Genomic DNA, 27,930 nt, shown 5'->3' on the forward strand with positions numbered 1-27,930 from the left:
GCGGTTACCCACTGTTGGATCATTTTTCAGTTTGTAGCTTTTGCTCTCCTATGCTGACAGTGAATTCCAGCTTTCAGTAACATCCTATCTCCCCAACAGTTTATTCTGGTAAAATAACTCTTCATTTTTCCAAAATCCCTAGGGGGGAGAGGTCATTTTGAAAATCAGAAGATAATGTATGGAAAACCAATGCTTCTGGGACCTTGTGCTCTGCCTTAATTTGGTTTGGAGTTCTGTTCATATATATCTTTTGGGAAGAATACCCTGAGAGCTACATGTGTATGAACTAATGCATACTATGGTGTTGGACACATTTTGGCAATGTCTTCAAGCTGCAGATTATTAAAAACATCAATACACTGTGACAAATTTCTCCTTTATTTTTTATTAATCTGAGAACAGCTCTGGTAGCCTAGCCACAGATTATATAATCATAATTTGCCTCATGCTGCTCTGCTATGTCCTTCTTTGCAAGTTCCTGAAGAAAAATTCTTATGTGCTCCTTTTCCGCAGTAGCGTTTGCCATGGTTTGCTGGCAATTCATATTAGGGTGAAAATAAGCTGATTTCTGTCCACTGACAGCAACTGATGAAGCTGAAATAAAAAGAAATGTTAAAAAAGTTCAGTATGGTGCCAACTTGAAACAAACGAATGTGCCTGTATTGTACATGCAACCTGGCAGTCAATGAATTCACAATTCTTCTTTTACATCTCTTATGACATTATCCTTTGAAAATTCATATTTTTTCATCATTAAAAGAAAGCAACAGAGAAAAGAGTTTATGGAAAAATAAACTGGTCAGTATAGAAAAGCACTAAGGGGCCCTTTTACTAAGCCGGTTAAGCGTCTATGCACGCCCAACGCATGCCAAAATGGAGTTACAGCCCGACTACCACATGGCTCTTGCGGTAATTTCATTTTTGACACGTGTCTGATACACGTGTCCAAAAAATATTTTCGGACATGCATATCAGACACACACCAAGTGGCATTTGACGCGTGTAGTTCATTACCGCCTGGTTACCATGTGAGACTTTACCGAGGGGTCAATGGCTGGCAGTAAGGTCTCAGACCCTAAATGGACGCGCAGCAATTTTCATTTTGACACACGTCCATTTTCTTCAAAAGTCTTTTTTAAAGGCATTTTTTACAGGTGCGCTGAAAAATGACTCTGTGTGCGCCCAAAACACGCGTCTATGCTACTGTAGACCATTTTTCAGCACGCCTTTGTAAAAGGGCCCCTAATGTAGGAAGCATTAGGTCCTGACTACATAAGTGAATCTGCCTAAATATTGATTTATATATGTATATCTTCAGGAGGGGCCTGGGTTTTTCTGGGGCAAGACATGCCAGTATGTTTATCCATATAGCTGTGGGATTCAGCCACTATGCAGATAAATTTATCCATGCATCTCACTGCAGAAATACAGGGATAAAGATTATATGAATATTATCTATATTTTTAAATCCATATGTGTTCCATGGCAGCAAGATATATGGATATCTCACTCAATATTCTTATAAAGATACTGTATGCAGATACCTTACCCATATATTGTAACTCCTGCAAATACACAACTAAATCTGTGTACTATCCATGGGACTTTTCTACTAAGCTGTGTTAAAAAGAAACTGGCCATTAACACAAGTTAACACCTCTTATATAGCGTTAATGACAGCATGCTGTAAATGCCAGCTATAGGTCATTGTCATTGAGGAAAAACATTTGGAATAGCAGCTCAAAGCAAGTTATCAGGACCAGCTCAACCTATGGACCAGGTGAGGCACTGGTCCAGGGCGCCGGTCATAAAGGACACTAAAATCCCATTGATCTACCTTCAAACTCCTAAAGGAATAGATGCCATACTGGGATTTTGTCAACTTTTTTCATCAGTGCCCTGAGCTACTGCCTCACCTAATCTGGCAGAAGGGGGGGGGGGGGGGGGGGACTTGAGAGAGAAGGGGAAATACCAGGTAACAGGCAGGGGGAGGGAAGGTAATAGAGGGAGAGATATCAAATTGGGGGGGGGGGGCATCAATGCAAAAGTTGGCTCAGGGAGCCACAGTGCTTGAGCCAGTGCTGCAAGTTATATCCATAATGTTAAAGAGGTTTAACAAAGAAAACATACCTACAGCCTTACACAGTAGTTAGCCTTATAAAAGTAATGTATTGACACTAATCAATTACCTTACAAGATTTAACAAATGTTATTTTTGGCTGCTTAACATGGCACTCTTTTGGGGGGAGGGGCATATAGGCAGTATAAGCATGAAGGTCCATAAATGCCTGCCGCCTTGAAATACTTTGCCTCTGAGAATGTGAAGTTTGCTGGAGCACAACCTATACCAGAACTCTCAATACAAGAATAATGGTCTTTTCCTAATGCGCTATCCCAAAGATAGGCATGCAGTTACAGAATAGGGTCCCTTGTGTGCATATATTAATTGGGCTCAATTGGATCTTAATTGACAATAACTATCAATGATTGGTCTTAAGCACTAATTGGCACTAAGTAGGAGTTACATGAGTAACTGATCTACACCCCTATTTTATAAATAGTGCACCTAATTTCTATAGCATGCATCTCCTAAGGGAGCATGGCCATGGGAAGGGCACTTAGGTGCAGCTCTATAGAATACTTGCATTATCCCCCTAATTCTATAGAAGTTGCTAAAAATTACACATGCAAATTTGGGCGCGTACCCAATTTGCGCTTGCAATTTAAATGAAGAACAAGCTAATTAGCACCAATAATTGGCTTAACAACCAATTATTGGCACTAATTGGATTTAATTGGCATTTACATGCCTAAATGGAGCGCAGAAATGGGAGGGTCATGGGTGGAATGGGGTCGTTCCCAATATTTATGCACATTGTTGTAGAATGAGGGTGAATACACGCCTAATGTAAGTGTGTACATTTGCACCACGTTTCAGTTGGTTAAAATGGCTGCCCTAAAGTTAGGCACGATTCCTCAGCATAAGCACTATTCTATAAACCGCGTCTAACGTTAAGCCTGGCTTATAGAACAGCATTTTTTTTGGTGCTATATATAGAATTCTCCCCTATGGGCCAGAATCTATGAATGGTGCCTAAAAATCAGCGCCTAAATCAGCACCAACTAAGCGTATTCTATAATCTGTGCTAGAATGTGGGCGTCAATTATACAATACACTTACTTGATATTTCAGCGCCTAAATCAATATGCATCCATTTACACCAATGAAAACATGGCATAAATCTTGGTGCGTAGATTTAGGTGCACTGGGCCATATTCTATAAGTAGGCACCTAAATTTTGGAATGCCCACAAAATGCCCATTTCCTCACCCATAACCATGCCCCTTTTGGTCTGCGCATGTTAGAAGTTCAGCACACATCATTACAGAATATGCTCAGCAAGCTGAGCACCTAAATTCTAATCAGTGCCAATTAGGGTTCATTATTGCTTGTTAAGTGCTGTTATCAGTGCTCATTAGCTTGCTTAGCTTTTTAAATTGTTATTGAATCTATGCTAATTTCGGCACGGATCTCTAGGTGCGCTATATAGAATCCGGGAGTATACTCCTAAATGCCAGTACTTTTGGCGAGTATAAATACTCATGCCTAAAGTTAGGTGCGAGAATGCAGACTTAAGCTAGTATTCTACAATGGCAGTTCCATGAGAAACTAGTATAGAATTCGCTCTTAGCACCGTGTATCTCGGTGCCTATCTTTTGGTGACATTTACTAAACCTACCCCTATGAGGGTAATTCTAGTAGTCTGCACCTCCATTTAGGTGCCCCAATGTTGCATGGTGAAAGCCTATTCTGTAACAGAATCTGGGTGTCCAGATTTCATTATACAATATTAGTGTAACCCACTACAGACGCACTTTATATTTACACACCTGGAGTAACACTAGCCACAGACCTGGAGTAACAGAAAAATGTGGCAAGGACATGTGTACCTCACAGTCAGGGGCAGCCCAAGGCAAGCTGCTGCCCAAGGCCCCCACTCTCGCGCTCGGTCTAGCTTCTCTCCCTTCCCTCCTCAACCCTCTTCTCTGTGTTTACCTTATTTTTTTCCCAAAAGATGGCAGTGGCAGTGATTTCCATAGGCTGTCCTGCCACAGTATTACTGGCAATAGCCTCTTCGCTACTGTGTCCCACCTCTGAGGAAAAAGGAAGTTACATCAAGAGGTGGATCGCAGTAGGCGAAGAGGCCGGTGCCGCTGCCTTTTGGAGAAAAGAAACATAAGGTAAAGGGTTGAGGAGGGAAGGGGAGAGTGCTGCTCCTGGAACGTGCCACCTGAGGCCTCTGCATCAGGTGGCTTAATGGTAGGGCCGCCACTGCATACAGTACTCTGAAAGTTATATGTGTAAGTAGGAGCCCCTCCCATGATCTGCCCATGTGTATGCCCTCCTTGCTTTTACACACAATTTACATATAAATTCTCAAAAACGAGCACCGGAAAAACTGGGGGCTAAGCGCTATTCTATAAAGGATACATGTGCCCTATAATTATCACTGATTCCCGCACCCAACTCTGAGTGGTAGACTAATGCCTGCTGAAATCTGGTGCAAATGCTGACGTCCAAGTTAGGTGTGCTTACCCAGCATTCTATAACTACACGTGGAACTATTTGGAACACTACCTGACACACCCACATCTCTCCCATGGCCATGCCCCCTTCAGGTATCCACTATGGGATGATGTAGGTGCCCAGCATTATAGAACAACATGAAGCCAGATGCTCATGCAAATTTTAATGGATGCCAATTAAAATCAATAATTGGTTGTCAGCACCCGATTATTGATGTTTCAGAGTTTGTTATTCAATTCATTTGCACGCACATCTTGAGCACACACACAAATTTGAGTGTGCAAATCTGGACACCATATATAGAATTCAAGAGTAACCACGTTACAGAATAGCCTCTAGGCACCATGCTGGCACGTGTGTAGATAAGTGTGCACTTCTATGCACAAGTGCTAGTATTCCATGCATTTACAAGTGCAAGGGGCATGGATATGTAGTGCCCATTTATAGAATTGTCCTTTCTACTTCTAACAGTAAAGCTCACCTATGCAATCAGCGAGCCTGCTTCCCCCAACCAGCTGAGTTGTCCAGGAGTAACCAGTATGCTGTCCACATTCTTCATACAATCTACTTCTTCTCAAGAAAGCAAAGTCATAATCCTTGTACAAGACAAACACTTAAATTAAGATCAACTCAAATCAATCATAAAATATGGAAATTTCACATTTTAAATACATTCTTCTGTTTTTATTTCTCTTGACAGACTTTACTGCTCTCTTATATTAATATGTGATGTGACATTTTATCAAATATCTGTACAATAGAACATCCCTTTCTCTGAAAACTCCCATTATCTGGGACACAGATGTACATCCAGGCTGTTCTCATCCTTATTTTTCTTACCTGCACTCCTCTCCTTCCAGAGTGGTTTCACAGCTCAGATCATCTGTTTAAAAAATGGGGTGCTCTGTAGAGTAATCTCACAAAGCATCTCGGGGTTCATAAATCTGATCTGGGAAAGAGAGGCGCTGGTAATAAGAAAAGCAGACGAGAACTGAGCCAGGTTGGGCTGCAGGGGAAGGACTAGGCTGGGCAATAGGGGAGTCAAGGAAGGCTGGATTCAGCCAGTATGATCTTGATCCCAATCTTTTTAACAAAAGGTACACTACTGTATCTGCGTATATTTTATTTATTTTTTTATTTTATTTTTTTATTTGTTACATTTGTATCCCACATTTTCCCACCTATTTGTAGGCTCAATGTGGTACTGTAAAGGCGTTCACCAATTCCTGTATGAACAAATACAGTAATGTTGTGGTAGAATATTATAAAACAGCAAATAATGTAAGTCTTTACTAAATAGGGAAAAAAATTGTAAAATTAATTTAAAATACATTCAACTTAGGATCATTTTAACATATGATCCAGAATACTCTGAGTAACCTTTAGGCTGAAGCGTACCACACAGATTGCGAGCCCTACAGATGGAGCAGTATCTCTGTCCCATCTATTCATAAGCCAGCCAATATTAAAACTATTTAACGGCCAGGAGACCACGTGATGCACGGCTAGAGAGTGGCAGTCGCTGTGCAGAGCTCCCTCCTTACCTGCAGTTAATTGAGCTTTCTAACCTTCATCGCGCTACTCCCACTAAATCGGAGAATATTGCTGAGCAGGGGAAGTGTAGCGGCAGCTGTTGGTAGACGCGGATAGGGTGCAGGAGTGGAGAATGGCAGCCAAATCTGGAAAGAAAGAAGGGGCGCGAAGTCGGCTGCTCGAAAACAAGATGGCGGAGACGGAGAGCGGGAGTCCGCCGACAGTGAGCTCCGCGTGGGCCGCGGAGGTAGCGGCAGAAGTGTCGGCCATGCTGGAGGTCTCCATAGACCTTAAACTGCAAAGGATCGCGGATCAGCTGAAAGGGATCGACGACAAGCTGGGCGGTATCCAGACGGAGTTTACCCAATATAAACAAAGGCTATCGGATGTAGAAGATTCGGTGCAACAGCAGGAGACGTCGAGTAAAGCCCTGAAACAGAAGGTGGAGCGACTTGAGGCAAAATTGGAGGACCTTGAAAATCGGGCGCGGAGGAGTAACATCAGAATGGTGGGGCTGCCGGAAGCTATTAGAGAGGCTGATTTGCGATCTTTCCTCGAATCCTGGCTCCCCACAGCACTTCAGCTCAAGTTGACAACAGGCCCGTTAAGAGTGGAGCGGGCCCACAGGTTAGGGCCTGTGCGAAAGGATGATTCGCGTCCCAGAGTTGTGATTTTTAAGGTGCTGAACTTTGCACACAAACAGGATATCTTACAAGCACTCAGGAAATTGGGACAGCTCAAGTACGAAAATTCAGTGGTGCGCTGCTTTCAGGATTTTTCCACGGCAGTGTCATTGCAGCGAAAAGCGTTTTGCGAAGTGTGCCAGCTTTTGTTTTCCAGAAAAATACAATTTGCTTTACTCTACCCCGCACGACTGAAAATTTGGTACCGGGGGTCCCAGCAGTTCTTTACTGTGGCGGAGGAAGCGATGAAGTTTATTCAACAAGACCTACCTGCTGAAGGGCCAGCATGAAGAGACTGGAGTTGACAGCCAGTGAGAGTGGAATGGACATATGAAGGGACTGGACTGGTACATACTTGGTGAGATGGTGAGGAGTACTAGTGAGCACGCTGTAGTGAATTTTTTTTTTTTTGGAGCTGTGGGGATAGGTATCACAAATATATAATGCAGTTGGTGTGATTTGTTTGAGAAGGTGGTGAGTGAATGCAGTTCAATTTTTTGTTATAGTTGAGTGAGGATCTGTAAGGGACACTGTATTATAATTATATGATGGGAAGGGCCCCTGGGTACTAGAGGAAGGGGCTATATATATGAGGCTTGGATGGATATCTTATAATGTCTGGGGGGAGTGAGTGGGTGCGGGAGATAACAACTTTGATGTATAAAGGGGGCATGCGTGATTATGGAACTGTAGATGAGATGGGTGAGGGGGGAGCTCGCGTGGTCCGGCTCTTTTAGGAGCTATGGAGGATGATGTAGGGGTTGGGATGGGAGGGAAGGGTGGGGAAGGAGGGCTGAGGAGATATCTGGAGATAGTATGGAGAAGAAGTTTTTGGAATGGATGGCTGTGGGGGAGGTGTCCATGGGCTGGGGGGCACCCTCCTTTGTTTTTGAGTGGAGTTAGTTTTGTTATGAGAATACATGACTACTGGGTTATTGGGATCACTTAGAATAATCTCGTGGAATGTAGGGGGGGTTTCCTCCCCTATTAAGCGCACTAAGGTGTTACAAGCGCTGCAGCGGCAGAGGGCGGATGTAGCTTTTCTGCAGGAAACGCACCTGTCCTCCGGAGAACATGCTAAGTTTAAAAGAGGTTGGGTTGGTTCTTTGGTGGAGGCTCCTGCAGTGGGGAGGAAGGCAGGGGTGATGATCCTATTCAGGAAGGGTATCCCACTTCGGCTCAACTTGACCCAGGCTGATCCGGAGGGCAGGTGGGTCTTGGCCGATGTGGAGATAGCTGGTCGCCATTTGGTGTTCTGTAATGTATATGCCCCCAATGTGTTCAGTGGCAAGTTCTTTCAAGCCTTGATTAAGAGACTGGCTCCGCGTGCGGGGGGGGGAGCTGATATTAGGGGGGGACTATAACTTAGTGATTGATCCCTTAATGGATCGTTCCAATTCAGGTGGCCAGAGTTCGGGGGGAGGCTGTAGGGCACTATCCTCCTTATGTAAGGCTTTGGAGCTGGTAGATGTTTGGAGGGTGCTGCACCCATCTGAGAGAGACTTTACTCATCTTTCTCGAGCACATGGCTCTCAATCCCGTATCGACTATTTGTTTGTCTCTCGCTCTCTATTATCCCAGGTGCAGAAAGCGGAGATTGGACCATACGCGGTCTCGGACCATGCTTTGGTGTGGTTGACCCTGATGGACAAACCGCGGGCTCGGTGTAATCGGACATGGAAATACCCTTTGGAGCTGGTGCAGGATTCGAGATTTCATGCTTATCTGATGGATAGATGGGAAGACTATGTATATCATAATGGGGAGCATGTAGATCAGCCGGCCCTTTTTTGGGAAACAGCAAAGGTGGTGTTACGAGGGGACATTATCTCTTATTCGGCGAGGGCTCGGAAGTTGAGGGATGGGGAGATTGTTCATTTGGGGGCCTTGGTTCAGAGGCTGCGGAGAGCCTATGGGCGCTCACCTACTTCTGAATGCAGGGGGGCATTGTTGGGAGCGCAGAAAGAGTTAAACGAATTGCTGCATCAAAGGGCGGTTAAGACCCAATTCTATTATAAATATCGTCTGTTTCAATATGGGAACAAGGCCGGGCGATTGTTGGCTAGGATGCTTCATAAAAAGGGGGGCGTTAACCGCGTGTTGCAGGTGAAGGCAAAAGACGGGAGGATGACGAGGGTAGATGGAGAAATTGCTGATGTTTTTGGACAGTTTTACAAAGCACTATATGCAGTGGATCAGGATGCTGTGATGGACAGTGATATGTATTTGGAGAACCTGGACTTACCTCGGCTTTCTGACAGTCAACGTGGCCGCCTGAATGGGTCATTTACGGAGGGGGAGTTAATATTGGCTCTGCAGCAGTGTGCTACTTATAAGGCCCCTGGACCAGATGGTTACAGGGTAGAGTTTTACAAACAGTTTTTTGATAAGGTCAAAATGCCGTTGTTGTCCTTGTTTAACTCGATGGTGGCTAAGCGCACGCTCCCGGGTACTTTTCAGGAGGCTCAAATAGTTGTGCTCCCTAAGGAGGGGAAAAATGAGGTGGAACCGGAATCTTACAGGCCCATTTCTCTTATTAACGTTGATGCGAAGTTATATGCTAAAGTTCTGGCCAACAGATTGGCGGGGGTCCTCCCGTCATTGGTTGATGAGTCCCAGGTGGGTTTTGTGAAGGGAAGGACAGCAGTGAAGAATGTTCGATCTATCTTGACATCTTTAGAAGTTGTGGCCCGGGGACGCCTTCCATCGCTCTTAGTTAGCTTTGATGCGGAGAAGGCGTTCGACCGGGTGAACTGGTCCTACATGTTTACGGTGTTGAGACATTACGGCTTTGGGGGTTTTTTTCTGGATGCTGTTGAGGTCTTGTATTCGGAACCGCGGGCGTATGTGTGGGTAAATGGGGAACGCTCAGAGTCTTTTAGGATCCATAGAGGGACTAGACAGGGTTGTCCCTTGTCTCCTCTTTTGTTTGTTCTTTCTTTGGATCCTCTCATTCGGGAAATCCTACAGCATCCAGAGATACAGGGAGTACCAGTTGGGCGAACGGAATTTCTTCTTTCTGCCTTTGCGGATGACCTGCTGGTGCATCTTACGGAGCCGAGCACTTCTCTACCTGCCCTCTTAGAACTTTTTTGAGAATTTGGAGACTTCGCTGGGTTTCGTCTTAATTATTCCAAATCATTGGCGTTGTCTTCAGCGGAGGAGATACGGCGGGAGTGGGGTGGGGAGTTTCCTCTTCGTTGGGCGCAGGGATCCTTTAAATATTTGGGTATACGTTTGTCGATGAGGGTTTCCGAGTTGTACCATCTGAATGTCTCCGGTTTGTTGAAGGCCACATCGGAGAGGTTGCAAGCTTGGATGTCTTTGCCTTTGTCGCTTTCTGGGCGGATCCAGTTGTTCAGAATGGTGGAGTTCCCCAGATGGCTATATCTGCTGCATTTGTTGCCCATTTATCTACGAGCCAGAGACCTCAACCAGCTGGGTAAGGTGATCAGACGTTTTTGCTGGGGGGGAAAGAAGGCAAAGTTGCCGTTGAGTTTACTGCAGGGGTCCTGGGGTGAGGGAGGTTTGGGCCTGCCGGATTTGCGGCGTTATAATTGGGCTTGTCTCATGCGTTACATTGGGGACTGGTTTTTGGCGCGAGATGATTACATATGGAGACGATTGGAAAGCCAGTATTATACACCGTGTAATTTTCATTTTTTACTACAAGCTCCCAGCAGGATGATTCCGGTGGAGTTACGGAATAGTATATTATTGACCCCTCTGCGAAGTCTTTGGAAAGATATGATGAAGCTGTTTGGCTTGAGTAGATGGATTTCGGATATTCTTCCTATTCGGGGCAACTTGTTGTTCCAACCAGGTTTGGAGAATGTGATTTTTCAGAAATGGGCGCGACAAGGTATCACTAGGTTAGAACATGTGTTAGATAGGCAGGGGGTAATGTTGAATCTGGGGGCATTGGGGCTCAGGTATGATATGGGAGGTATCTTTGCTCACGCCCAACTGAAGCATTATGTTGATTCATTGGACAGGGGGGCTTTAGGTTCTCGGCATTGTCATTTTCTGCGGCAGTTCTTTCATTCAATACAGGGGGAACGTCTTTCAATCTCTGGGCTGCATAGGGCATTGGGAAGATATATGGTGCCCAAGATCCGAGGGCAAATTCAACAGCGTTGGGCGGACGATTTGGCTAGGCTGCATTTGGCTTTGGATTTCAATGCTTTGACTGCTAGGATTCCAGGTTTGACGGGCAATGCAGAACTTAGAGAATGCCAGTATCGTATTCTACACAGGGCCTACCTAACAAAGTCTCAAGTGTTCAGGATGGGAGGGGTGTCCACTCCTCTCTGTGGGAAGTGTGGAAGGGCTCCGGGGTCGTTTTTTCATTATTTGTGGGGGTGCTATAAGGTGAGGCATTTTTGGGACTCCATCGTTCGGTATTTGGGCACTCTTTTGGGATCGAGAGTCATGTGTTCCCCGATGGGGATCTTGCTAGATAAGCATGAGCTTTTCTTGTTACAGGGTGGTGCGGCCCGACAACTGATTCGCAAGGCCTGTCTGATTGGTAAGCGGATTATAATGAGTCAATGGATGGAGGAGTCCTCCCCGGATTTCTGGCACTGGCGGAACAGATTGCATGAATTCATGCTATTTGAAAGGAGGGGGGTGGGCTGTTCCCCTAAGCGGAGGAGGCAGTTTCTGGACATTTGGGGGCCATATATCCAAAGCTTATCTCCTAAGGGGAGGAGTTTGGTGATCAATTCGCTTTAAGTTATAAGTTGATAGGAAGTCATCCATTTCAGATATAGATCAAAAGTTTGGGTATCTCCTTAGAGGGGGGGGAGGGGGGATTTTCCTTATTGGTTAGATTTATCGATATGGGGTTTTTTCCTATATATAGGGGGAAGGGGGATGGAGGGCGAGGGGGGGAGTAGACAAGTAATAGTCTGATGGGTATAGCAGGGTTGTTGGGGGGGAGGGGGGGGATTGATTACAAACTATGGAGGATAACGGTGAACAGTTCTATTGTGTGGTGATGACATGTTACCTAAAGAGGTTCAAAGGGAATTGGCAGTCTGCAATGTAAATGTTGGATTATTAAGATAAAACTGTTGAACCATAAAAGGGTGGGGAGCTATAAGAGTCCAGGCTCTCTACGCTTCTTTTGAATGAGGATGGTTACAGCAATAGAGGGGGAGGATGAGTTTTAGTTGTTTGCAATACGCTTAAAAGTACATCAATGGTGTGACATATAATCTGGGGGGGTGGGGGGGGTGGGGGGCGGAGTTGGAGAGGAAGGGGGGGGAAAAATGTTTACTATTTTGATGATGCGATTTTCGCCCTGTTGGTATTCTATTTGTTTTGTTTCTCAATTGATATATATTGAAACGGTTGACGGTCATTTTTATTATATCATCCATAAAAAAAAAAATTGTTGAACATAAGATAGAGGGGCAGGGTGGGGTTAAATTGTTAAAAGTTTGATGACGAAATGTATCATTTGGTCCTTATTGTATATCTTTTCCTATTTCAACCTCTGTGTATGAATATTGTAGATGTTTTTTTTTCTTCTTTTGTCATCAATAAAAATGTTGAAATATAAAACTATTTAACGGCCAGGAATGGCTCCTGGCTGGTTAAATAGCCTTAAGCTGGCTAAGTGCTAATATTCAGCGTGAGATAACTGGCTATCTTGTCAGAATATTACCGCTTAGTGGCTAGACTGGTTATCGGCTATAATGCGTGACATAGCCGGTTAGCACCAATATTCATTGGCTGACTGGCTAAGTTTAGCAGCCAGATAGACCCCCATAAATAGCAAGTCATCTATCCTTGGCTGTTATAACTTAGCCAGTCAGACGATGAATATCGGCTTACACGTTTTCAGTAGCCAAAAAAAAATGGAAATTCAATGCCGTTCATCTGGTACAACCCCAGCACTGAATTCCTGGTTCTCCGCTGACAACAGGAGTTAGCTAGGCTCCCTCCTGCGGTCTGAATATCAGCCCCAAAGAATTTCATTGTAAATATTGCAATTAAAATAAAATGAAAAGGCAGAGGATGTGGTAGAGGGAGGAAGGGGGGATCTGCATGGAAAACTGCACATTAAAGTCATGGCTGGGCCTTCAAGACTGAGATAACAGGAGTCCTTTATTAAGATCAGACCCGACAGGGGCCATGTTTCGGCGTAAACAATGCCTCCCTCAGGGTTCCAAATTCAGTATTAAAATACACAGGTAGGGAGCTCAATAAAAACAAATTCTTAAGTCAATATATAACTCCCCACAGACGAAATTGCAGAAGCTCCTGTGAAACGCCATCAGTCAGGTAATGCAATAGAAAGCTTGAAACTACAATTACCCTGCATACAATGGAGTAAAACCAGGAAGTTTTCCTCTAAATCTAGAGCCAGTTAGGAACTCTATTCTTGTCTCTGCCAAAAAGGAATGGTGCAAGAATATTAAGCATCCTAGTTGAATCTTTAGTCTTGCACTCAGCCCCCTCCCTAATTCCCTGCTTTATAACCTAACTAGCAGCAACTCTGGCATAAATAATGGGGACAATATTCAAAACGATCTAACCAGCCAGAAACAGCTCCTGGCTGGTTAAATCACCAGTTCAGGGCTAACTGGTCATTTTCAGCAATAATTAACCAGTTAGAGCTGCTAAAAATGACCGGTTAACGCTTAAAGTCAAACTGGCTATTTTGGGGGCATTCCGGGGGGGGGGGGGGCAGAGTCAACACTTGGTAAATTAACTGCCGATATTCAGCACCAGGCGAGTAACCAGACTTCGGCGGGAGGGGGCTCCAGAGCCCGAGGTGAGGGGACACATTTTAGCCCCCCCCCCACCGCCATTGCCGACCCTCCCCGCCGCCCCCGCCACTGCTGCCACCAACTTTGATGACCCTCTCAATCCCCCCTCCCACCGCTGACCCTCCCCCGCCGCTGTCGCCTACCTTTGCTGGCAAGGGATCCCAATCCCCGCCAGCCGATGTCCTCTTGCTTCCCGTGCAGGGCTTCTTCGTTCTGTTTCTGATGTCCTGCATGAAGCCTTAATCTGCAAGGCTTTGTTCTGTTTCTGTGAGTCTGATGTCCTGCACCCACAACGTACAGGATGTCAGAAACAGAACGAAGAAGCCCTGCGCGGGAAGCAAGAGGACCTCGGCTGGTGGGGATTGGGGTCCCTCATCAGCAAAGGTAGGCGGCGACGGCGGTGGCAGGGGAGGGTCGGCGGCAGGCGGGGGGATCGAGAGGGTCGTCGGCAGGGGGTCCAGGGCCAAATCTACAGGGGCCCAGGCCCCCCCAGGCCCCACGTATCTACGCCACTGTTCAGCACTTAACCAGCAAAGGTTACCACATAAACAGGACCATATAAAAGTCAATACTATCTTTATTCGATGCCCCAAAGCCGGTTAACTGCTGAATATCACATTTAGGACTCCTTTTAAAAAGGTGCGCTAGTGTTTTTAGCGCATGCTAAAAATAAGTGTCCACTAAACGCTTGAGATGCCCATGTATTCCTATGGGCATCTAATCATTAGCATGTGCTAAAAACGCTAGTGTGCCTTTGTAAAAGACCACCTTAACCAGCTATGTGGTAGCTAGCTCTGGAAACCTGGAAATTCAATGCCAAAGCCTTTGTCAATTTCCATAAGACTAATTAACAGTGGGTATATAGATGACTTTAGCAAGCTTAGTCCAGATTTTGAGCCAATGCATGTAAAAGCTCAGTCACACGGAGGACAAGTTTCTTTTAACAAAGAAACCATAAGAAAAAGCTTGGGGAATATTGATGCACATAACCAGGGATACAGGCAGCTTTTAAGATAACCTTCCCCTGTATCAACTTAAAAAGTGAACAGATTTGATAACTAATTGGGAGCCCATGCAACTGTTTTCAAATGTGTGCCATACTTTCTCTACTATATTTGGAAGCTGTATCTACCCAAGCTACCACTGAATCAACTGTAGGCAAAAAATGAACTTCTTAGAAAACCCGATCAAAATGCTACTGCAATAGTCCAGGTGTGTGAGAATCAAAGCCAGGGTCAAAGCAATTGCTTATTGCCAAGCTTTGCTTAAACTGTTCTCTCATTGATAATACCTCAGCCCATGAGCAAATGAAGGCTCCAAAGCAAGCAGTTAAAGAAAAATGTCGTAAGTATTGAGTAACAGCAATAAAAAGAATGAGGTCCAACAAAAAAGCAGAGTCTGAGATGTAAAAGTCACATCAATTTATTCATAATCGTACTGTTATAACACAGGACTCAACACAACTGTGTTTCGGCACAAAGGTGTGCATCAAGAATTCATCACATGATTTTCCCAGCTGACTTTTTATCACTTACCTGATTGCACATTGGTTTACAGTAGCGAACATTTGCAATGGTGACACACACCAAGCCACCATTGCTGGGAGCCAATGGAGTAGGACAGTTCTTTGGAGTGAAATCATTCCAAGCTTTAAAGTACAGAAACATGATAACACAGTACATGTAAAACAAATTGGTGTAAAAAGATTTTCACTCAACCCATAGTAAGCTCTGATATTCTTGTAATTTAACTGAGTTTAAAAAAGGCTTAGACAAGGTCCTGGAGGGAAAAGTCCATAAACCATTAAGGTAGACTTGGGGAAACCCATTGCTAATCCCTGGGGTAAACAGAATGGATTCTATCTAGGGAAAGGGGATGGGACTTGATATACCAGCTTTCTGTGCTTACAATCAAAGCGGTTTGCATGTTATATACAGGTACTTATTTTGTACCTAGGGCAATGGAGGGTTAAGTGATTTGCCTAGAGTCACAAGGAACTGCAGTGGGAATCAAACCTCATTCCCAGGCTACTCCTTCACTCTTACTCTACTTATGGGGATCTTGCCAAGTAGTTGTGACTTGGATTGGAAACAGGATACAAGGCTAGATGGACCTTCGGTCTGAGCAAGGGGGCCTATTCTTAATGGTGGTGGGGGGAGTGGAGTCTAGCATTGTGGGGGGTTGTGTTTGGGGTGTAGCCTTATGGGAAGATGGGAGAGTGCATGGGGGGATTGGGAGGAGCACAGAACAGTTTTTCTTTATGAAAGTCCTAGCCAATAGAGGAATTGACATTTTTGTGTCACCTGCATACAACATGAGCTTTCATTTTAGACCCTTGAACGCATAGGCGCCAACTTTTCAAAATTATTGGGGATGCTAAACCCAATGAAAATAATCCCTCCCTGGCCACATACAAGGAACTTTAATAATATTGAGGGTGCTCAAGCACCCACAGCACCCACAGAGTCGGCCCCAATGCTTGAACATAAAAATATCAACGCAGTCAGCACAACAACATAAGCATTTATGTGCCAGCACATAAACTTCTGTGTTTTGAAATACCAACGTACACGTTTATGTGACAGAACATAAATATTATTTCAGCCATTTTGGAAACATACATGTTTATTTTTCCTGAAGTTGTTGCAGAGTCCAATATCCCCTGCCAGTTTTACATTTTGGGGAGAGGGACATCAACCACTGGTGGATTAAGGAGGAAACCTCTGCTAATCCCTCCAGTGGAGCGCTGGTCGATATGAGTGCTTTTCTTAAACCTAGATATCTCATAAGCACATAAGCACTGCCACGCTGGGAAAAGACCAAAGGTCCATCAAGCCCAGCACTCCGGCGAGGAGAGCCGCATGCCTCGGGACTGGAGCGCAGGCAGAAGGGGGCCACCTCTCTCCCGCAGCGCACCGCACGTCCGTGGGGAACAAGCGTGAAACCCAGCATTGATCTGTCTGAATATTGATGTGCATTTCCATTCTGAAATAGGGAATAGTTCACAGTTCAGATTTATTTAATATACCACAAATAAAACAATTAACTAAGTGGTTTACAAGCAGTCATAAATTGGATTTGGAAAGGGGAGGGAGAAATACAAAAAGATTCCAAGGATGCACAGGGACAAATATCAATGAAGAATAGAGGATTTGAGTACCCCAGAATAAATGATATTATAGTAATCAAGTCAGGTCATAAGTTGGACTAACAAAAGTGACTGGAAAGCACTGTGACTGAAAAATGAATGAACGCAACTGAAGCCAGTTTTACATATGGCGGAGATCTGAGGAACAAAGGAAAGATGGGAGTCCACTAGGACATATAACAAAGCCAAACTGAGAAAGGGGTGCAGCTGGAAAAGAATGGTGGCCCAAAAGCCATGGCCCTTACCTATAGTGATGAACATCTCAACAAACTACTACAACATCTAGAAGGCCCAAAAGCCAAAAGGCAACAGTTTTCTCACAGTTCAGTACTAACTCGTGTTGGCTAAACATTGAGCAATGGCATCAAGGCAGCATTGAAGAGGGAAAGATCTGGATTAAGTGGGTAAGTATGGTACAAAATTAATATGTCATCCGCATATTAGATGTTAGGACTTTGGTTTAGCATCTCAAGCAGAGCTAAGACTAAATTAAAAAGTAATGGTGACAGAATAGACCCTTGAGGAACACCACACAAAAGGAGTGACAACACTGAGGATTTTAGCCTCATCTTTAATTGAGATGGCTACACCAGAGATGAAGAGGGCATAGGTAAGACATGATGACTCATTCAGAGAAAAAAAACAGAAACCATTTTAGAGGGATTCAGCTTAACCCCCCTGTTTACTAAGCCGTGCTAGCGGCTGCTGTGCAGCAGTGCCGACACAGCCCGGCTTAGTAAACAAGGGCCCAAGACAGTGATTGGAGAACCAGTTAGCAGTCAAGGATAATTTATGAGAACTATCAGAAATGGTTGGGAAATCAGTAGATTGAAGTGGAGAAAGGAGTTGTACATCATCTGCATAAATGAAGAAGGTTGTATTCAAGGTCTGTAGAAAAAGAGCAAGAGGGAAAAGAAAAATATTGAACAAAATAGGACCTAGCACAGATCCTTCAAGAGTACCACATTTAAGAGTGTGTGAGGAGCAGTAAATGCCAGACTAAAGCACTTTGATTGTTCTATCCTGGAGGTAGGATTTGAACCAAGTACATAAGTATTGCCATACTGGGAAAGACCAAAGGTCCATCAAGTCCAGCATCCTGTTTCCAACAGTGGCCAATCCAGGTCACAAGTACCTGGCAAGATCCAAAAAAAAAATCCCAAAGAAGGGGTATGCCTACAATACTTATCTCCTCTAAGTGATGAAGAAGAATATCGTTGTCTACCAGGTCAAATGCTGCACTTAGTTCTAAGGAGATGAGGAGGAATTCCCTACCACCATCGAGGATAAGGTGAATGAAGTCAATGAGGGCTAGTAAAGTGTGTCTGTGGAAAAATGCTCTCGAAAATCCATTTGGCAGGGGTGAAGACAATTTGTTTTATCGAGAAAAGAAGTGAGTTGAGCGGCCACAATTTTATCAGTAAGCTTGTATAAAAATGAGAGTACAAAAATAGGACGTTAAGTATTAGAGTTAAAAGAAACAATACCAGTGGCTTTGAGGCAGAAACCGGGGAGGGGGCCAAAAGCTGACCTTCAGCCTATGTCTCCTTTAACTTGAGGCAGGTCTGGGGTCCCATGTGGTATGGGGGCCCATGGAAATTTCCCTGTTTGCCATCCCCTAATGCTGGCCATGGGCTGGGATGAGGGGTCTATTAGAAAGGGAACAACTACATCGTAGAGGGCCTGGAAAATTGTGTGGAGCTGGAAGATAAATGAGGAGAATAAGAATCGGTTGACGACAGTGGAGACGGAAGGTGATGCCATCAAGCAAAGAGGAGGAATAGGATTGGAGTAGGGTTGTCTGAAAGGGGGATATATATCACCTCCTGTTTTTTGTATTTTATTAGTAAAGGCTAAGCGGTAAGTAGGGGGACAGGACTCTATGAAAAAGGTATCTGAGTCAGTAAGCCAGGTTTCAGTAAGGCAGAGCAAATCAAGCTTGTGCAAGATAAAGAAAAGATGGGATTTGGGTCTGAGAGAACAAGTATTGAGGAGACCAATCTCAAGGGAGGTTTGCTGAGGCAACAGGGTAGTAGAAACAGAAATTAGAGGAACAAGGATATGTGAGCTTACCTTCAGACATTGCAAAGGCAGATTAATACACATTTATTTTTTTAGGCCTGCTCTATTCTCGCACACAATACACCCAGACCAAGTACCCTTGCCAATGGACATTTATTTTCACTTGTAGACATGTATATCCCAGCTTTGTAAAATCAGGACATACATTTAGGCAATATAAACATCTAAATGCTGGTTTATGCACATCTAAAATACGAGTAGAGCTTCTAAAATGTGCACCTAAAACTGTAATTGGGAAACATTCTTACCTTTTTCTTGAGCTTTCTTAAAAGTATCAAGTATTTGTTGATATTTCCACACAAGAAAATTTACTTGAGATCTCTCAAGACTAGCTACTGGTTCAAATGAGTGCAGCAAACACTGTATAAGGTCAAAAAAGCAAAGATTTTAAAATGGTAAAATTGTCTAGTAAGGATTTACAAGAAAACCTACGTTCATCAAGCTCCACTTTCTTCGCAACACATATGACCTCATACAATCTCCTACCAACACTCAAAGTTCTTCACTGGATTTCTTGAGCATACCATGAAAGTATCTAACCTCTTGAATTCTTCCTTAGACAATTTATTTTAGAGTCTGAGGGGCCCTTTTATCAAACAGCGGTAAAAAGTGGCCTTAGCACACCCTTACACGGGTCATTCCCGTGCGCTAAATCCATTTTTACCACTGGAGTAAAATGGCCGATTTTCTGAATTTTTCAATAATGGCTATGCACTAATGTTCACATTGACGTGTGACCATTAGCATGTGAGCCCCCTACCACCACCTATTTTGTAGGCAGTAGGGACTCACGTGCTAAATCTTTGTAATCAGTTAATGTGCAACAATGTATCTGCGCTAACTGATTAACACAGAACACACCCACTCTCTACCCCCATACATGCCCCTGCACCAAAAAATTAAAAAAAAATTTTAGTGCATGCACATAGCAAAATTACTATGGGATGTCTCAGCGCACTCTGCGGCATGCTATTTTTTGCTGCGGTAAGCACTCATTAGTGCTTACTGTAGCTTTGTAAAAGGGCCCCTTAACCTTTCCATTGTCAAACAACTTTGTCATGATGTAGTACATTTAAACTCGCTATCCAATTTTATTTATGTTGATTTGGTATTGATTATACCGCCTTTCCAGTAAAAATCAAAGCGGTGTACAGTCCAAAATCAATTAAAAAAAAGGAAAGGAATTGCAATATTTAATAGGAGAGCAAGCATAATGATAAAATAAAATTAGATATAGGGAAATACCAGTAGAGACTGTTGCTGACGACCGACCAGCAGATCCTAATTTGTTTCCTTAATTTAACAAAAACCCAGCATAAAGAATGAAAGCGAAGATGTGCTAGTGTTGGAGTGGCTTAGTGGTTAGAGCACTGGGTAAAATCCAGGGAAACTAAATCCATGACACTTCTTGTAACCATTAGCAAGTCACTTAGGGGGAGATTCTTTATATGGCGCCTAAAATATCCACATGGAAAACATTTCCACCTAAGCGTATTCCATAAGCGGCGCCTAGATTTAGGTGCGGTATATAGAATTCGCTTAGTTGATATCCCAGCGCCTAAAACTGTGCGTGTCCATTTACACCAGTGAAAGCATGGCGTAAATCCTAGCGTGTAGAGTTTGGTGAACTGAGCCATTTTCTATAACTACCCACATAAATATTAGAATGGCCATGAAGTGCCCATTTCCCCGCCTATAACCATGCCCCTTTTTGCCTGTACGCATTACAGAATATGCTTAGCGATTTGAGCAAGTAAATTCTAATTATTGTCAATTAATGCTCATTATTACTTGTTAAGTGCTGCTAACAATGCTGATTGGCTTGTTAAGCCACTCAAGTTACGCGCACTATTATAGAATCTGCTTGGATTTTGGCATGGAACACTAGGCGCACTATATAGAATCCGGGGGTTAGGGGCCTGTTTAGTAAGTGGTGTTAAGCCCTTAACATGCTGTTAATGTGTGAAAACAGGGTACTGCTCAACTGTGTTAAGGGATTTGTGGTAGTTTCCCTGTTTCCACACATTGCTGAATTTTTTGTAATTTTCTGTTAAGGGATCTAATGCAGAAAAATGGCCTAACGCAGGTTGCTAACTGCACACTAATAATTTTTTCATTTTTTTGGATGGGGCATGGCAGGGACAGAGAATAGGTGTGGATACACTATTCAGCTAGCACGTTGACAATAGCGCACGGTAACTGAATAACACAGTTAACACGGGAGCCCTTACCGCCTCCTAATTTTTTCTAAAGGCCACACACTAATGCTGGAAAAGAACAAAAGGAGGAGACAATCCAAACACCTCACGGATGTATGGATAATAGCTGTTATCCACACACTAATGCTGACGTTAGCACATGGCCAGAAATTCAACAATTATACAAAAAGGCTATTTTACAGCCACTCTAGAAATGGGCTTAGCGTGCAGGAAAGACCTGCAAAAGGGGCATGCTAATTCCATTTACTTGTGCAGCTTAGTAAAAGGGCCCCAAGGACATAGGTATTGCCATTAGGGTAGACAATGAAATAACCACTGAGCTATGGCTGAACCCAAATATAATTCTGGTTTTTATAGTTACGTAGCCACTTTCTCACTTGTTGGTTAGAACAGTAAGGGGCACTTTTACTAAGCTGTGCTAAAAAGTGACCAACGCTATCCCCAGTGTGGGACTTTCCCAGGTGCTGAGGCCACTTTTAGCGCAGCAGTAAATGGCCCCATTTTCCATTCTCCTTATTAATGGCCACACGCTAATTTCCACATTAGCGCATGGCCATAAGAGCATATGCACTTTATCAATGCCTATTTTCTAGGTGATAAGGGCTCACGTGTTAATCCTGTGCTAATCGGTTAGAGTGCGGCAATGTAGCTGCATTAACCAATTAGTACAGAACACGCCTGCTCTCTGTTCCCAGACACACCCCAGCATGGGCGTGGAAAGCATACAAAGATCCTCAAAGTACCACAGGATACCTGAGCACGCCCCTTGGTACTGGTTGTTAACCTGAAGTAAGCCTGAGTTAGTGCTTACCGCAGCTTAGTAAATGAGGCCTAAGTATGCTAATTTAAGTGACCCAAATAAACTTTTTCACCCGGATGTTTGGTCCGTTTTACTTAAAGTAAGAGAAAAGAAAACCAAAGGGGTTAGATGTTTGGCGTGGTTTGAGTGCAGAGCGTGTTGGTCACCAATATTCAGCAGCACTTAACTGAACAGTGCTGCTGAATATTGGCTCTGACCTCCATAGCACAGTCTAGGCAGTGCCAGGACAGGGTCAAGGTGGTCCCAGATGCTATGCAGCTACTGGTAATATTCATTGCCAGTGGTCACATACCTAACTAGACAAATTGGACCGCATCAATAGCAATTCTACCTTTGCCCATTTTGGTATGTGGGTACAGCACTAAATATCACCCATACCCATATCACCTCTGGGGTTCACTGCAGGACATGGGCCAGCATTGAATACCTGGGCCTATTTTAGATGGCAACAGTCAGGGTTTAAAAAAATGCTGGCTGCCACCGGTTGAACATTGACCCGTAAGCTTATTTTCTCAGGACATGGATTATATTGTCCTTGGACATCACAGTCTGGTATAGATTGGGCAGACAACACTGCATCAACAGAGCAGTCTTTGGATACTTTTCAAGGCGTAATATATCTCATGGCAGCAATCCATAAACAAACCAATAATTTTACCTCCATTGCATCAGCTATTTCATAGAGGATAGTAATATTACTGCAGATTGTATTACCCTCAGCAACTTTATGTGCCATAACTAGAAAAAAAAACATAGAAAAGATTATGTTCATATTATACTATCTGGATAATAAAATTGTAGTGTCTTTTTAGGGTCTTGAAGAACGAGAGTTGAGGGTATTTATTTATTTATTACATTTGTACCCCGCGCTTTCCCATATACAGCAGGTTCAGTGCGGCTTACATAGTAAAAAGCATTACAGAAGAAACATGTAAGAAGAACATTATAAACTGTGATAAGCATATCTGCTTAGATAGTAAAAAGCATTACTAAGGACATGTAAGAGGAGTAATATAAACTGTGAAGACACATTGGCAGCAGTGCCCAAAAATATATAAATTGGGATAGGGAAAGTAGACAAGGATAGGATAGGTAAAAAGGGAAGGAGATAGGGAGGGATGAGGTAAAAAGGATGTTAAAGAAAAGACTGGAGATAGGGTATAAGGGGATTTGAGTAGGTCGGTGGTATAATTGGTGTCAGTGTCGTCGTCATAGCAGGAGTATTGTAGGTGGGCTGGTATTAGAATTAAGTTGGTCCATTAGGGTAAGCTTGTTTGAAAAAATGGGACTTTAACATTTTCCTGAATGGTAAATAGTTGTTAATTGCTCTGATGGGTCTTGGTAGAGCATTCCAAAGTTGACTACTCAAAAAGGAGAAACTGGATGCATAGTAGGTTTTGTATTTGATACCTTTGCAGTTTGGAAGGTGTAAATTGAGATATGTTCGTGATGACATTGATCTGTTTCTAATTGGAAGGTCTATCAAGTTGTTCATATAGATAGGGGATTCTCCTGATATGATCTTATGGATAGGGTAGGGATGTAACGTCAGAATGGATGTCTCACTCTTCCATATCCTTTCTTCAAAGAATTCTACATTGAAATGTACTGGGGGGGGGGGGTTGGGGGGGGTTAATTAAAATGAAAAATAAAGAGAGAAACCCATTCACAACACCAAAAAGGGAAAATCAGAGTGATGATAGCATGATGGAAAAAATATAATATATGACTTTTAAAAAGGCTGAAGCAGCCGAACCCACATTCCTCCTCTACCGCAGCTCTAGGAGTGAACTGCCAGCCTTTTTTCCGTAGTGCATTAGCCATATATGCATGGTCTTTTTAAAGACCATCTCACCATTCTTATCTAGTGGCATTATCACTTTTACCATGCATCAGACTCCTGAGGCAGGCATCTTGAATGCCGAAACATTGTGCCATGTCATCTTGATATTTGTTTTTATGTAATAAATTTTATTTGTTGAACCTCTGGTTTGTTTAGCCTTCCCACATTTCCCACTTTGTGGATATTTGTTATTTTCCGTGGGACTCTTTGTGTTCAGTTACCTGTTCTGGCTTATGTAGAATAAACCACAATCTAGTACAGAGGAAGAGCAATAAGAAATAAGGATGTTAGGCCTCAGGAAAAAAAGGAGCAGGGTAAGAGAGGGAAGGGCAACACCCTTAAAGAACAGGGATAGTAGCCATGAAAGACATAAAATGAAAAACATAAAATGGCAGTAAAAACATTCCTGGGAAAAATGCGAAAACAATAAAAGAAAAGACTGAACCAAAATCATTCCCAGCAGTCAGCCCAAGGAACATGACCTCATTAGTCATTATTAGTTTCTTTTTTCTTTTCCCTTTTATTTCCATCTGAAAGTATTTTATGTTAGGTTTACGTTACTAGAAAGCTTGGATCTCCCAAGTCATAATGTCACAGAGGTTTCTTCTATGTGCTACACTGCACACAGTCACTTTCTACATATGGTCCAACTTTTGTTGAAGAATAAGACAGTTTCCAATGCCATTGGACCTCTGATGACAGTACAACCATCTTGTATATCTTAGCCAAAGGAAGATTTGCAAACAGCAAACACAGGTGACTATCCTGCTTATTTTCGAAGGAGAAGGGTGGCTATCTTCCAACACAAATCGGGAGATGGCCGGCCTTCTCCTAAGGTCGGCCAAATCGGTATAATCGAAAGCCAATTTTGGCCGGCTTCAACTGCTTTCCGTCGCAGGGCCGGCCAAAGTTCAAGGGGGTGTGTCAGCAGTGTACCGAAAGCTGGATGGGGGCGTGGTTAAGAGATGGAAAAAAGAAGGCCGGCCCTGACGAGCATTTGGCCGACTTGGTCCCTTTTTGTTCACGACCAAGCCTTGAAAAGGTGCCCGAACTGACCACATGACCACCGGAGGGAATTGGGGATCACCTCCCCTTACTCCCCCAGTGGTCACCAACCCCCTCCCACCCAAAAAAAAATTAAACAACATTTTTTTGCCAGCCTTTATGCCAACCTCAAATGCCATACCCAGCTCTATCACAGCAGTATGCAGGTCCCTGGAGCAGTTTTTAGTGGGTACTGCAGTGCACTTCAGGCAGGCAGACCCAGACCCATCCCACCCTACCTGTTACACTTGTGGTGGTAAATGGGAGTCCTCCAAAACCCACCCGAAACCCACTGTACCCACATATATGTGCCCCCCGTTACCCTTTAAGGGTTATGGTAGTGGTGTACAGTTGTGGGGAGTGGGTTTTGGGGGGCTCAGCACACAAGGTAAGGGAGCTATGCACCTGGGAGCAATTTCTGAAGTCCACTGCAGTACCCCCTAGGGTGCCCGGTTGATGTCCTGGCATGTGAGGGGGACCAGTGCACTACAAATGCTGGCTCCTCTCATGACCAAATGGCTTGGATTTGGCCGGTTTTGAGATGACCGCCATTAGTTTCCATTATCGGTGAAAACCAATGTCGGCCTTATCTAAGGGTGGCCCAAATGTTCAGACTTGGCTGGCCCCATCTGTATTATTGAAATGAAAGATAGCCGCCCATCTTGTTTCGAAAATATGGTCGGGTACGCCGCTTTACGGGTCCATCATTAGAGATGGACGCCCTTATAGATGGGCGCCCCCGTTCGATTATGCCCCTCCACAACTCCTAGGAAAACAGTAAAACACAATTTCAGGACACTTAGACTAAACATTTAACACCTTAATAGAATGCAGAACCGTTTGGTGATGTTTCTGTTCATTGGTGCTTTCTGTGGTGCTGGAAATTTCAAATGCTGTAGGCCACACTGTCGCCATTCTTTAGCACAAGGGCCAAAGATATATGTGGCTTGTACAGAAGAATGAGAATTACAGAAAGTAATAAGGCATTTGTCACATACAGTGTACTGTGTAGCTAAAGCTGTGACTGCTATGCTGTATGTTCTTGTGGGGTGCTCTTGAATGACTGACTATAACCATGGCAGCTCCTGCAGTATTATAATACTGTGAGAACCATATGTACTTTACACTTGTGTTGCACTGACCACTAGGCCTCCAAGCAGAATTCCATACCAGCTAGCAGCTGTCAGTGAATATATACTTCTAGTTTACATGTACAATGCATCAATCCTTGTTCCTCATTCAAGTCATTCTAATATGTTTCTGCCCCACTGGCATCCAGGTTCAAAATGGGGCCTCTGATCCCCTAGCAGTAGTCTTGCATTCCTCCCTCTAGGGGTCAAACTGCCAAATAAAAGGTCTGAAGATTTATGATTGCACACTGGGTTCTATGGTTTTGTTGTACCTTTTAAGCTAATCCATAAAAGAACGATTGGAATGTAGCTTTTAGCTGCAGACTTTACTAAACTATGGCAGCATTTTACTACTCTAATATTAGCACAATACAGTAGCGTTCCTAGGGGGGTTGACACCCGGGGCGGATAGCCGATGCGCCCCACACCCCGGGTGCAGCGCCCCCCCCCCCCCGGCAAAAGAACCTCCCCCCGGGTGCACGCCGCTGGGGGGGGGGGTGCCGCGTGCCTGCTGGCTCTTCGTTTTCATGCTCCCTCTGCCCCAGAACAGGAAGTAACCTGTTCCAGGGCAAAGGGAGCATGAAAATGAAGAGCCGACAGGTGCGCGGCACCCCCCCCCCCCAGCGGCGTGCACCCGGGGCGGACCGCCCCCACCGCCCCCCCCCCCCTTTGGTACGCCACTGGTACAATAAAAAGGATTTGGATAGCATCTTCCACTCTAGCAGGATCAGAAAGAAAACAATAATATAAATGAGCATTTTCTTCTTCTGTGGAGATGCTTTATGAGGTGTGTGTGCATGTACCATGATAACATATGGACGACATAGCTCACACCCAGACTGCTTCCATAGATGGACTCTCTCTGGCCTCCACTCCTTGCAGCTGATCCCAATGTTTTTAACTTGTATTGTGTCTGTGTTTCTTGTTAGATTGTAAGCTTATAAAAAGGGGGACTAGGGGGCCAATGCACAAAGGTCGCCCTTAAATATGGCAGCTGCGGGTGAATGATTCGCTAACAGCGACCAATGCACAAAGATTAAGGCTTGCAAATGAGATGCACGTAAATTTAATGGCAACTTTTGTGCATCAGCCCCTGATAGTGCCTAGCACATGTGCAGAACAGGATGAGTTCCCTTCTCCCTTCAGCCTCTGCTTCTCGATCACCCCCGGCCTGCTGCAGGGAGCCCTCACCATTATTATTATTTTTGTTGAGGGGTTGGTGTGTTTTGGAGCTGCCTAGGCAGCAGCAGAGCCCCAGCCTCACCACCCATTGGGCCAGGCACCCTCCTCTGCCCTCTCTGGCTTCCTCTGTCCTAGATCAGAGCCCGGAGCCCGATACAAGGAAGGGGTGAGTACCGGGGAATTCAGCACCCCAGCAGTGCAATGGCTGTAGCAAGTGAATAGGAGAGGGAGAGTGACAAAAGGAAAGGACGCTATATGCTTGTGGCATCAGCTTCCTGCATAGATGTACTTATAGAGAGAAGCGGTGATTAGAGAATTTTAGGAAAAATTGTCTCTGCCAATGGATCCTAGCTGTGGAGAGAAATTGAAACTGCATTGGGCTCCTCTCTGACAGCTCCTGACCTTCCGTAAAATCTAGCACTTAAAAGGTAAGCACTCCTTGCTGTGCATCGCACGGAATGCTCATTATAATACTAATGAGCTTGTTGTAATATATTTGCATGGGATTCTCAGTAGCTGCTAAAGCGCACAGTTAAAGCCACGCAAAACCCCTTTGTACATTAGACGCTATATAATGTTTGCTTTAGACTAGCTCCAACTAGTCTAAAGCAAATATTGCAACCATGGTAAGCTTTATACATCGGCTCCTCGGTATCGTGTACACCTAGTAGCTTAATACTACTACTACTAATAATAATAATAAAAAAATAATGAGGTAAGATATAGACAGTACACCTACCTGCTGGGAAATATGCTGCATAGAGCAAGAAGACTCCCCACACTATTCTCAAAGTATACAGCATTTTTGAGCAGCTTTGTCTGGCTTTCTGTGTGTATATGTGTATGTGTGTGTGTGTCTCTCTCTCTTTAAACAAATCA

General features: G+C 44.0%; 1 protein-coding gene across 1 annotated transcript; it reads right to left on the reverse strand.

Moving 5' to 3' along the window:
* Positions 1 to 357: 357 nt before the first annotated feature.
* On the reverse strand, positions 358 to 27,930 carry LOC115470252. The gene is made up of 6 exons (XM_030203264.1): positions 27,791 to 27,930; positions 22,511 to 22,590; positions 19,062 to 19,173; positions 15,119 to 15,231; positions 5,070 to 5,184; positions 358 to 594 (listed from the first exon to the last, which is right to left on the reverse strand). Exons 1-6 carry the CDS (start codon positions 27,852 to 27,854, stop codon positions 413 to 415), a joined length of 666 nt encoding a protein of 221 aa, XP_030059124.1. The 5' UTR covers positions 27,855 to 27,930; the 3' UTR covers positions 358 to 412.

Source organism: Microcaecilia unicolor, chromosome 5, assembly GCF_901765095.1.
Source record: "Microcaecilia unicolor chromosome 5, aMicUni1.1, whole genome shotgun sequence".
Classification (NCBI taxonomy): domain Eukaryota; kingdom Metazoa; phylum Chordata; class Amphibia; order Gymnophiona; family Siphonopidae; genus Microcaecilia; species Microcaecilia unicolor.